Source organism: Rhinopithecus roxellana, chromosome 18 (genome assembly GCF_007565055.1).
Source record: "Rhinopithecus roxellana isolate Shanxi Qingling chromosome 18, ASM756505v1, whole genome shotgun sequence".
Lineage (NCBI taxonomy): Eukaryota > Metazoa > Chordata > Mammalia > Primates > Cercopithecidae > Rhinopithecus > Rhinopithecus roxellana.
The window spans coordinates 63,006,276-63,019,076 of record NC_044566.1 but is presented as its reverse complement, the minus strand read 5'-3'; the positions used below and the strand labels follow the sequence as shown (position 1 = coordinate 63,019,076).

Here is a 12,801-nt window from a genome sequence, read left to right as displayed (position 1 = left end):
AGACCATCCTGGCTAACACAGTGAAACCCTGTCTGTACTAAAAAATACAAAAAAACTAACCGGGCGAGGTGGCGGGCGCCTGTAGTCCCAGCTGCTCGGGAGGCTGAGGCAGGAAATGGCATGAACCTGGGAGGCGGAGGTTGCAGTGAGCCAAGATCGTGCCACTGCACTCCAGCCTGGGCGACAGAGTGAGACTCCGTCTCAAAAAAAAAAAAAAAAAATCAGGTGGGTAACAAGGAGCTGATGAAAATCTGCAGTGAGTTTTATGAAATTGTCCTCAGTACGCCTGTAGCCAACCAAGAGTTCCTGCCAGGAATTTCATAGACCAGAGGCAGAATGTTAGAGGGAAAAGGGGCCTGTCTGATGGGCTGACAGAAGTTCCCAAAAAGTCCCAGATGCTGTTTTGCCTGGGGTGCTCTCTGCATATCCTGCTGCTCTCAGTTTAAATCTCCAACACAGCCTTGCCCTGCTGGGTTAGACCACAGTGTTCTGTAATTGTTCATCCATTTACTGACTCTCTGGAAGTCAAGCTTCTTGAGAGCTGAAATGTCTGCCAGGCACATAGTAGGCACTCAGTGAGTATGTGTTATTTGGTGTACATTTCCTATTTCTGGATGAATTGGGGTGAAAGTACCTCAGATTTACCCAGCATTCAGTTTTAGTAGTAAATAGCTGTTCTGTTGGTTTGTCATTTGAGGAGTGGCACAGGTGGCTGATACGCAAGCATAGAATCACACAGATGATGCTAACAAGGACAGGCGTTTTCACTTCCCATTACCACCAGCTTCACGGGGTAGCATCAACCATCGGAAGAGATAATGCCCGTTGAGCACACATGTTAAAATAACAGAGTATGGCAGGCTGGCCTGGGCTTTGGCCACACATCTGATTGCTTGAGGTTAATGGGATGATTAGTGGGTTGTCTGCTCTGCAAGGCTGCTCTAGCAAGGAAAAGTGAAAGGCAGTATCCTCGCGAGTTTGTGAAAAGTCTTAGATTGGGAGCCATGTCTAAAAAGAAGTGGAGGCTTCACTGTAGCAGATTTGCAGGGGTATGTTTAGGGCAAGACGTACAGGGAGTGAGTTGGATGTTTCATGGGAGTAGCTTGTCTTGCATTTCATCTATGAATAAAGAGATAGACCATGCCAGAATGAATGGAGAACTCAGCGTGCAAAGGAGAGCGGTACATGACCAAATAAAAGAGGTAGCTAAGAAGACACAGCTGCTAGTTTGGGGCTTAGATAAATGTTCTTCAAGTATCAACTTCCAGTTAAGCCTGTCATAGAATAAACAGAAATTTTAGAGGGATGGCCTTGTTAGGCTTTGCAATTTCTGGACTATATCACCAGGACAGTTTGGATGATTAACGCTGAGTTCTATTTTTAGCCCTCTTGAGTGAAAACAGGAGCCCATGTACTTGGCACTCGTTGGGAATTTTCCACTCATCCCCTGTTTAGAGAGGCACTGATCTAACCCTGGGCCCTCAGAGAAGGCCTTGCTCATATTTCAGTCAACCCACGGTGTCATCACCCAGACCAGGCATAGTTTGGGCAACAGAGGGGATTAGAGACTTGAGATCCTTTCCAAGGGAGTCCTGGGTGTTCAACAGAACCTATGGGCCTTGCAGGATCACACTGGATTCTTTTGAACCATGATGGATGGAGGAATAACTTTTTGAGGCAAAGAACAGTGAATGGAAGATTCCTTTAAGTTCACTCTTGCCTAAGGAACAGTGTTCCTGCAGTCACAGCTATTGACTCATTTCATTGCAGGGTAGCACTACGTCATTCTGGTTCGGCTTGCAGAAAGCAAAAAGTCACTTACTTTATGCAGAGAATTCCTAAATTAGAGGGGTTGATATCCTTCCAGAAACAAGCACTTAGGGAAGAAGGGCTGTCGCCAAACTGCACAGGCTGGCCTTAGCGAGCCAGAGCTGAGCTGTGCCGGCATCTTCAGCAGCAACATATTCAGAGGTCATGAGACAGCATCCTTCTAGAAGCTGGTGGGGAAAACTAAACTCTCTCAGAAGTTATAGCCCAAGTAGGCTATGGTGAAATGGGTCCAGACGCTGTAAACAGACAAATATGCAACTCACGAATCCACATCCAGGACAGAGACAGGCAGTTCAGGCTGTGGAGTGGGATGTGAATGCAGCCAGGGCATTGTTCCGTTGAGACAGAGTAGTCAGGAGCGGACCCTGCCTCTCTCCCAGTCAGACATGAAAAGCTTCTTGGTAATAAGTGCTCAGATCCAAGCCGAGGCTCAGGGCAATTCGGATCTTGTTGCTTCTATCTAAGTATGGCTAGGAGGGGAAATCTTGGTGTGCTCATGTTTGATGAAGAGTGTGGATTTTGGGTGGACACTCTTGCCTTTGCCATTTCCTGGTGGGTTGTGCAGGGGCCAGCCACTTCACCATAGAGCCCCAGTTTCCTCCTCCATAAAGGGAAATAAAACCTGGGATGCTCTGGACAGTGTCTCCAGGAGTAAATGACTTAAAGGGCTTACCTAACATTGTGCCTGGACTACAGAGAGTGTTCGGTGCTGGACAGCATGAATCACCTGTAGTAATTAGTAAATAATACTTAGCCAGAACTTGCCAGAGTTAAGTTCTTTTCCTTGACATTTTAGTCATCAGGTTTGTTGCTTATGTTTGGCAGCCAACTCTTCCTCGGTAAGCCATAGTTTGGAACTGGCTGGTTTTAGAGCCTGAACTTGCAAAAGGATGGACGAGGTCATTTTTACTGGGTCTTCGTGATCTGTTTTAATACCCTCTGCTTCCCCAAATGGAGATGGTACAAGGTCTCTAATCTCACTTCTATTTCCTTTCCACTTCCTTGCCTATCTCTTCCCTTCCTTCCTTTCTTTACTTGCCTTTTTTTTTTTTTTTTTTTTTTTTTTTCCCAGTTCTCACTTGGTTTCCATCAATCTTATTTGTGTTTCTCTTAAAGCAACAGATGGATGGGGAAGGCCTGGCCACAAAGTATCAGCATTAGCTTTTCAGCAAAGTGATTCAAGTCTGAGGGTCTTCATCAGCAGTCTCCCTCATAGTCAGCACCACACCTAAGAGGCCTGTCCCTCTCATAGGGCCTTCTGGCCACTCCTTCCCCACAGGCCTGATTCTTCTGTGGCTGGGAGTGTGGACTGGTCTGTTATGATGTGAGAGATCCCTGGGGCATGACAGGGAGCTGAGGGAAATGTTGGCTTTGAGTTAGAAATTAGAGCTCATTTGTTGTTTTTGTTATGTTCTGATTGTTCACTGCCTGGCCCGGTCTAAGTCTTTGCAACTCTCATTGCTCCGAGAGTGAACGCTGTGTAATGCTATTTCTGGACTGATAAGCATACTATTTCAATTATCTGGCTGTGTTTAGGAATTAGAGAATGTGAGTATTCAAAATTATCCTTGACAGTAAAAGCAAGTTAGTTTTTCCACTAGTTTAAGATTATTTCAGGGTCAATATCGAAATTAGCGCTCTCCAAAATACCAAATTTGCTTAACCTACAGGAACACATTGATTGTCATCTGGCCATATTATGCTGCTGTTAGAATGAGCATATAATCCCTGTGATCTGTCTGATTAGAACATGTTCCCTGTTCTGGCTTCTCCAATCTCTGAATCACATCAAAAATTAAGCAAAATCAAGGCAGGCCAGGAAGGTGCTTACAAAAACAGAGCATAAGGCCAGGCACGGTGGCTCACACCTGTAATCCCAGTACTGTGGCAGCTACAGACTGGGCAGATTGCTTAAGCCCAGGAGTTTGCAACCAGCCTGAGCAACATGGTGAAACCTCGTCTCTACTAAAAATACAAAAAATTAGCTAGGCGTGATGGCATGCACCTGTAGTCCCTGCTACTTGGGAGGCTGAGGTGTGAGGATACCTTGAGCCTGGGAGGTGGAGGTTGCAGTGAGCCATGCATTCCAGGCTAGGTGACAGAGCGAGATCTTGTCTCAGAAAAAAAAAAAAAGAGGATACGACTGATATGGAAATTCTAAATGCATTTAGATAATTAATATGGAAAAGCACCTATTATATATAGGATGTTATCCAGTTGCAAATGAAATACAAGGAAACAGAAATATAATAACAACTTACACTTGTATGAGCTTGCTAAGTGCTGGACACTAACTACATCACATACATTAATTTAATCCTCATGACAACCCTGCACCGTGGGTGTGGCGTTAGAGTAGGAATATTGAGATACAGAGTAGGATTAGGCAAGAAAATACATGCTCTCAGATGTAACTGTTAGCTTTGAAATTCAGGGAAAACAAGGATGCTATGGACTGGGATGGAAGGAGAGAACTTCAAAAATGAGATGGGAGGTGTCCGTTGGGTCTGTCTTAGTCTCTTTGGGATGCTATAACAAAATATCATAAACCAGGTGGTTTATAAATAACAGAAATTTATTTCTTACAATTCTGGAGGCTGGGAAGCCCAAGATCTAGGCTCCAACAGATTCAGTGTCTGGTGCTGGCCACTTTCCCGTAAACATTAGTACCTTCTGGCTGTATCCTTACATGGAGGAAGGGGCAAGGCAGCTCCCTGGGATCCCTCTAATTTTATTCATGAGGGCTCCACCCTCATGACCTGATCACTTCCCGGAAGCCCCACCTCCTAATATCATCAGCTTGGAGGTGAGGATTTCAACATGAATTTTAGGGGGATTGAGGGGAACACATACCTTCAGACTATAGCAGGGCCCATTTCCCTCAGGGACAGATCTATTGCTGCATTTTCTTAAGGAAACCGTTAGCTAATAATTTTTGACTCCTGTGATGAAAATAGCTCTCAGTGTATTATGAAAATAGGGTTTTATTTTTGACATGATGAATATTATGACACAGCTTAGCAAATGCCCTCTGGATAACCTGAGACCCTCCCACCAACCCAAAGCAGCACACTTGTTACCCGCGTCTCAAAACAGCACACCGGGCCGGGCGCGGTGGCTCAAGCCTGTAATCCCAGCACTTTGGGAGGCCGAGACGGGCGGATCACGAGGTCAGGAGATCGAGACCATCCTGGCTAACACGGTGAAACCCCGTCTCTACTAAAAAAAAAAAATACAAAAAACGAGCCGGGCGAGGTGGCGGGCGCCTGTAGTCCCAGCTACTCGGGAGGCTGAGGCCGGAGAATGGCGTAAACCCGGGGGGCGGAGCTTGCAGTGAGCTGAGATCCGGCCACTGCACTCCAGCCTGGGCGATAGAGCGAGACTCCGTCTCAAAAAAAAAAAAAAAAAAAAAAAAAAAACAGCACACCGGAAACAGTATTGTGAGAACGGTCTGGTCACAGTCCGCACACATCCTTCAGAGGCGCTGAAACCAAAGGCAACGGTTATTAAGGAAGAAAGAATATTCTCAAGGCCCCGATGATATTCACACTAGGTATTTGGTCCACATTTTACTCAAAATTCCCTCTCTGGAAATCAGTTTGCTTTGAGAGTCTCTGCCACAGAATGACAGAGACTTTCTTTGAAGGCCTGTATTTTTGGTATCTCAGACTTGAAGAGAATTCATGTAGCACATCTTTTCTGGTAATTGTGAGTAATAAAATCATAATATGCTGTTTACGGTGACTCAATAACGCAGATTACAAATTCAGCATATCTTCAACTACTTCCCTACTTTGATTTGAAAACAGCTTAGCAGTCATTTAGTTATACGTGGCATTTTTTGCACTAAATGGTATTTCAAACTTGAGATTTCCTCTTTTTTCATCTATTGATGCTGACAGTGGAACAGAAAACTTGGAAACCTTAAATGTTGTTGGTCATATTACAAAGAGAAGTGTTTCATGCTAAGCCTTCTGTCCTGAGCTTTATTATTGATTAAGTAGCTAATCATGTATGGACAAAAGGGTAAGTGTAAAAAACAGTTGGTAAAACAAGCATTTGGCCCTCAGAGAAATATGGCACAGACTTTTGTAATGGTTGGAAATCTCACAGTAGTGATAATAATAAACACTGTATAATAATATATGGCAATAGATTAATGCATGGGACATAAATATGCAAAGAATTATTGCAGGATGATATACAAGAGCATAATCCAGACAAAAGCACAACCACGGGTGTTATTAATATTATAATGCAAGCTTTGCCATTTGAATGGGATACAAATGAATGAGTCAGACTTGACTTTGTAAGTTTTTATATGCTTATATAATGTGAAAATTATCTCCTTAAGGACTAGACTTATAAATATTTGCTTAATACGATTCATTAATTAATCATGTGAAAGTGCTTATCTAGCATAAAACTAGGGGACTCTCGGTATCCGTTTTGTTTTTTCAGAGTGAAAGTGCCCTTGTGAAAGAAAAAGAGCTGTCAATCGAACTTGCAAACATCAGGGATGAAGTTGGTAAGTAGGGCATTGCAAATGAGGAGCATAAAGAATGTCTTTTCCTGATTCCTATGAATGTGTAACAAAAGCAATGACGCCTCCTGTAATAAGCCAGTGCAAACCTGCCTAGATGAATGAAGTGTCTTGCCCAGCGCAGTGGTGGGCTGCTGCGGCCTTAGCAGGGAACCATAATTTTCACGTCTCTGCTGTTATAAAGACAGCTTCCTAACAGTTCACAGTGGAACTCATCAGTCCTTGACTCTGCTATTTGCAGACGGCAGCTCATACACCAGTCTGCATTGATCCATCTGGGTCCCCTCTGATAAAATGAGGTGCTGTCTGTAAGACGCAGATGTTCCATGGCTTCCTGCCACTGTCTACCCCGCTGTGAAATACTCTGTGGTCTAGAACAAGGTCAAAAACACAAATCTGGTTGGATTAAAAATATGAGAGTTCATGTTGAAATTTCTAATCTTTGGCTGATGAAATGGTTTGGTTCAGTCTGGACCATAGAGACCTTACAAATAAAATGTTCCCCAAACCCTGGGGATGTGGCTTTCACTGTAGGTCAAGGACAGGACCAGATATTTGCCATGTTCTCATTGCTTGATCCCATTTTCCCTCTTGACCATCTGTTATTCTCTTTCCCCAGGAATCAGTCAGCAAAGCTGAAATACGCATGGTCTGTTCCCATTGCCCACTACTGTCTTTATCAGTGAGCACTTCTCCTACATCTAGTGTGGTCCTGGGAACAGGCCACCGTGTGCAGGTGTGGCTTCCTCCGTGAGGGGATTGGAGCAATCTCAGGTGTCCTTGGCACGTAGCCAGCCATGCAGATAGGCAGAAGGCTGGACTTCCCCGGGGACGACAGGCCCTCAGGTGTACAGTGGACAGAATAGTGAGATCCAAGCATAACCTTCCCCAACCCTTTGTATTCCTCTCTCCTTTTGTTAAAATGTTTCCTTTTTCTCCCCTGTGAGTTCTGTGACTTCTTTTAACGTTAAAGTAGGTCTGCAGTGGTCTCTTCTCCTCTCTAAGGACAGCAGGTGCTTGTGGGAAAACAACAAATAACAGGCCCCTTCCCAGCCTCGCTGGTGTGTGATCCAGAGCAGCAGGACCCGACTACTGCTACACCCGGACACCCCTTCTCCCCTGCCAGGAGAAGCCCAGGGCTTGACGCCAGATATAAGCTTCTTCCGACAGAGTCAGCTAGGAAAGGCAGGGTGTGAGGAGCCCTGGGAAGCTGAGGTCCATGAGGGCCGTGTCTGACCTGGCTGGAAGGAGGAGCGGGAGGGGTGAAAGGGGCCCCATGCCCCGCAGACTCCTGCTGGAAAAGTCTCATCCTTCCTTTTTGCCATTGTGTTGTTTTCGTGGAGATTGAGCCTAATTTCTGTTTGTTGGGTATCACCCCAAGCAGCATTCACAGGGACAGCTCCGGTGATGACCTCATTGCCAAGGCCACCGTGGGTGAAGGCTCTGTGCCCCCGTCTGAGTTTCTTCACCAGTGTGGCCACCCCTCATGATCCAGATGCTCACATCTGGCCTCAAAGACCAGTGTTGAGAGTGGCCCCTACTTTTTCCTGAAGGGAAACTCCTGGTACACTCACTGGTGACCCTGCCCGATGCCAGGGGCTGTTTCCGTTCTTCTCTAAGGAAGGCCTCACCACCGTTCACCCATGGAGCCATGGGTCCCATGTGATTGGCTGCCCTCCTGTGCATGCACACATTGTACACACATGCACACACACACACATGCGCGCATGCGAGAGCCGTCCTCCTCGATGACTCCCATGGTTCCTTTAGAAGGACTTCTGCCTCCTTCCCCACTGATGGAAACAGCTTTATCAAAAAGGAGTTCCTCCTTCCTCACCTGATGAACTGCAGACCCCCCTCTGCACCCATCCGCTTTAGGACCTGCCCTCAGTTGGAGGTGACCCTGAGGCCTCTGCTCCTCAGTGAAGCTGCCAAAGAGTAGGTTTCACCTCTGCTGGCCTTCAGGTCAGTTCCCAGGGGATGTGGAGGTGGAGACAGCCAGGAGATCTTGCCTTGTCCCCTACTGGAATCTGCCTTCCACCTTGTAGAGGTAGAGACTCTTGGAGATGGCCCCTGATGACACTGTAGGACAGCTCAGAGGCCTAGGGTAGAGGTTCCAGAATTCTCAATTCACAGTGACCACAGTGTCTCAGTAACCTTTTTTTTCACAGTCTCAAGGCCAAATAAATACCTCGCAGCTCTATTTATTAAGGAGTTAGGTCTAAGCCACTTAAGTGTGTATGTCCTAACAACTTTGTGGCCATTTGAAAAACTGAACATAAATGTAAAGAAAACAATATATTTTTGTTTTATTCTTTTATTTTATTTTATTTTATTTTTATTATACTTCAAGTTCTAGGGTACATGTGCATAACGTGCAGGTTTGTTACATATGTATACTTGTGCCATGTTGGTGTGCTGCACCCATCAACTCATCAGCACCCATCAATTCATCATTTATATCATGTATAATTCCCCAGTGCAATCCCTCTCCCCTCCCCCCTCCCCATAATAGGCCCCAGTGTGTGATGTTCCCCTTCCTGAGTCCAAGTGATCTCATTGTTCAGTTCCCACCTATGAGTGAGAACATGCGGTGTTTGGTTTTCTCTTCTTGTGATAGTTTGCTAAGAATGATGGTTTCCAGCTGCATCCATGTCCCTACAAAGGACACAAACTCATCCTTTTTTATGGCTGCATAGTATTCCATGGTGTATATGTGCCACATTTTCTTAATCCAGTCTGTCACAGATGGACATTTGGGTTGATTCCAAGTCTTTGCTATTGTGAATAGTGCCGCAATAAACATACGTGTGCATGTGTCTTTGTAGTAGAATAATTTATAATCCTTTGGGCATATACCCAATAGTGGGATGGCTGGGTCATATGGTACATCTAGTTCTAGATCCTTGAGGAATTGCCATACTGTTTTCCATAATGGTTGAACTAGTTTACAATCCCACCAACAGTGTAAAAGTGTTCCTATTTCTCCACATCCTCTCCAACACCTGTTGTTTCCTGATTTTTTAATGATTGCCGTTCTAACTGGTGTGAGATGGTATCTCATTGTGGTTTTGATTTGCATTTCTCTGATGGCCAGTGATGATGAGCATTTTTTCATGTGTCTGTTGGCTGTATGAATGTCTTCTTTTGAGAAATGTCTGTTCATATCCTTTGCCCACTTGTTGATGGGGTTGTTTTTTTCTTGTGTATTTGTTTGAGTTCTTTGTAGATTCTGGATATTAGCCCTTTGTTGTTTTATTCTTAAGGAACCACAATGACTTGCTTGTGATTGGGCCCCACACAACTTCTCAGACCTTGGCATCGGATTGGATAAGGCTATCCTTGTATCTTGTTTCACACTGATTTTCACTGCATACTTTTTATCACAGCAGCAGCCAAAACCTCAGCTTTGCAAAGATATGATATCAAAGGGGATGAAGTGTGAGCTAATGTTGAGCTAATGGCAAAACTCTGAACCCCCCAAACCAGGAGTACGCATGGTGTCCCCCAGGGAGGCAGCATTGGTGTATTTCCCTTGGGAATATTAATAGAAGAAACCCTGCAGTGCACTGTGATTTGCCACAGTGGCCCAGGGTGCCTCAGCACACAGTTTGCAAACCACAGGCCTGGGGACACTTCCCTGCCCTCAGTGGCTGAGAGACTTGAGCATGAGGAAGGTTGAGTCTTCAGAGACTCAGGAACAGAAAGATGCTGATAAGTTATGGTTCAGCTAGAAAAGTGTGCAGTGTTACCCCCTGTAATGTATAGCTCCTGCCGCCTTTCCTCCTCTCTTAGCAAGATATATTGGTCTCAGTTAAGGGAATGATAGAAAAGCATTGAATTATATGAGGACTGTCAAGTCTTGTAGCCCTGAAATGCTAGAAGCCAGTCCCTGAGTGTGCTTCTCTATGAAATAGACGAGTTTCTAGGGGGTTCCAAGGCTTGGCAGTTCTGAGCATGGGCTTCAGGTTCACGTGGGACGAGCTGGTAGACCTCTGTGTCCCACAAGTTCCCCTTCATAAAATGGAAAGTCAGTTAAAGAAGATAGTGCTGATGAAGCACTCTGTCAGAGTGACTCTCCTAACTATCCGGTGTGTAGCACCTTGAACCCAAAGACAAAAGATGGAAATTTCCACCCCAGGGTGAATTTCTCCCTGGAGAGACTTCTGCACTCCCCGTGGGCAAGCTTTGGCTCTGAGGGCCCTGTGTCCCCTGATGCAGTTGGGTTGGGTGCCGGGTGTGCCAAGTGCAAGGCTGTTTCTCTCTGTGCTTTCCCGAAGCTTCTAAATGCAGCAGGCACTACACAAGGATTGCGTTGGGTTTTGGGTTTAAGTCTTATCTGATTTCTGCCTAAGTGCTAAGAATAGAACCAGAATTATCTGCCAGATGAAAAAGCTACTGGAGGGAGGGCGGAAGGCCTTGGCAGCACCACTGCCTGGTTCCTTCAGCCCAGCTTTCATCCCCGGCACACACTTCAGCAGCAAGCACCCAGTTCACAGCTGAGATTGCATTGGTGAGAGAACAAAGACGGAGGGGAATGTGGGGATCAACCGTCAACCATAAAGCGCATAAGCTCTGGCGTCTTGACGTGCAATGTATTCTCTTTTTGGGAGAAGAGCATTGAGCATGCACACCTGGCTTACGGGTGGCCCAGAGAGAGTAGTATGGCCAGTCCCTTCACCTTAGCACCAGCCCTGTCCTAAGTTAAGGCTCTTGTCAGCTGAGTCTAATGGGAACTGGAGGTGGAGGGATGTGGGGGGACATGGGGGAGATGGAATTTCTAAGGCTCTGAATTCAGACAAGGAAGAAGGGAGAAAGGTGCAGAAAGTCAGAATAGTTAGGTGTATTTATTGCAGATTCCAGAACAGGGCTGTCCTGTATCCCAAATCTAAAAATTGCTGCTTAAACTGTTTCATATCCATTAAACTGCTGCCCTAAATTCCACCAATTCCACTAATAAGTACCCATCCATTGTCCAAACTTTTGAGGTGAATAAATGCAATCAAAAGCTTTAGCATCTGGACTGAGCACAGTGACTCACACCTGTAATCCTAGCACTTTGGGAGGCTGAAGCAGGTGGATCACCTGAGGTCAGGAGTTCGAGACCAGCCTGGCCAACATGGTCAAACCTCCATCTCTACTCAAAAAAAAAAAAAAAAAAATTAGCCAGGTGTGGTGGCAGGTGCCAGTAATCCCAGCTACTGAGGAGGCTGAGGCAGGAGAATCACCTGAACCCAGAAGGCAGAGGTGGCAGTAAGCCGAGATTGCGCCATTGCACTCCAGCCTGGGTGACAAGAGCAAAACTCTGTCTCAAAAAAAAAAAAAAAAAAGTTTTAGCGTCTGGTCAGAATCAGCTTTGTCTGTGTTCACAGGCCTGATGCATGTTAGAATCACCTGCAGTGATGCCCTAGGCAACAGAATCAAAACATTTGAAGAGGAGGCCGAGGCCATTTTTTTTAAAGGCCCCAGGTGCTTATTAAGTACAGTGAAGTTGGAGATTCAATGAACTACACTGAAGGACAGGTGGTTTGATTTGGGCCAGGGACAGGGTTGAGGCACGGAGTACATCATTTGGGATAGGCCTGGGAGGGCAGGATCCCATCATGGGGGGCCCTGGGCAGCAAGGCAGGCCAAGGAAGAGCAGCACAGGTGGGTGGGGAAAGGTGCAGAAAAGGAAGATGCGAAAGACAAATTTCACCTGTTTGGAGATTATACCGAGGCTGGCCTGGCTCCTGAGACATGGCAAAGGATATCGCTTTCCTTCACTCCCGCCTCCTTCCTTCGCCTTTGCCCGTCTGCCTGGGGGACTCAGTCTTCTCAAGTCAGCTACCCTCCTGGTTAGATGGACTTTGGGGAGCGAGGCGTGGAAAGCAATCCCCGGCACACTTGTAGACACTGCCCTTTTATACCTTCCCATTTGTGACATCTCTGGTGGTATCACGACTGAATCTTCTAGAAGGTCCGTAGTTGGCATAGTGCCCTCTACCAGAGACTTGATGTGTGTCCTCACGCACTAGAAGAGAATCTCCAGTAGTCTTTAAGTAGGAATTTCCTGGCAATTGATTTACAAGTAAACCTTGAGAACATGCCCTAGTGAGTGCTGTTTTCTCATGCCCAGGGCATGGAAGGTTTCTCCATACTGATGGCCAATTCTTCCTCATCAGCTGAGTGTCCAGTGATTCCATTCAGTTCTGACACCAAGGACCCAGTGTTAGTATAGACCCCCAGGTTGAGAGCTCAGTCCCACAAGACCGTGTCCACCTCAGAAACCAGTCCTAAGTCTCAGCAGCCACCCAAGGTTCTGTCCAATCTGCTATAAACTCAGAGGTTCCCACAACTGCCGCCTTAGATTTGATAATTCACTAGAAAGATTCATAGAGCAGGGTATATGGCAGGGAGAGAGGTGGGGACTTTCCATGCCCTCTGGG

The 12,801-nt window shown here is 46.0% G+C and overlaps 1 protein-coding gene across 3 annotated transcripts in view; it reads left to right on the top strand.

Annotated features, from left to right (window-relative positions):
• MTUS2 (microtubule associated scaffold protein 2) overlaps positions 1 to 12,801 on the top strand; it is a 454,130-nt gene that overhangs the window by 377,670 nt on the left and 63,659 nt on the right. For all 3 annotated transcript variants that reach the window (XM_030922344.1, XM_030922345.1, XM_010367090.2), the window contains one exon: positions 6,292 to 6,358. In XM_030922344.1, the coding sequence (XP_030778204.1) occupies positions 6,292 to 6,358 (67 nt within the window). The remainder of the gene's footprint in view (positions 1 to 6,291; positions 6,359 to 12,801) is intronic.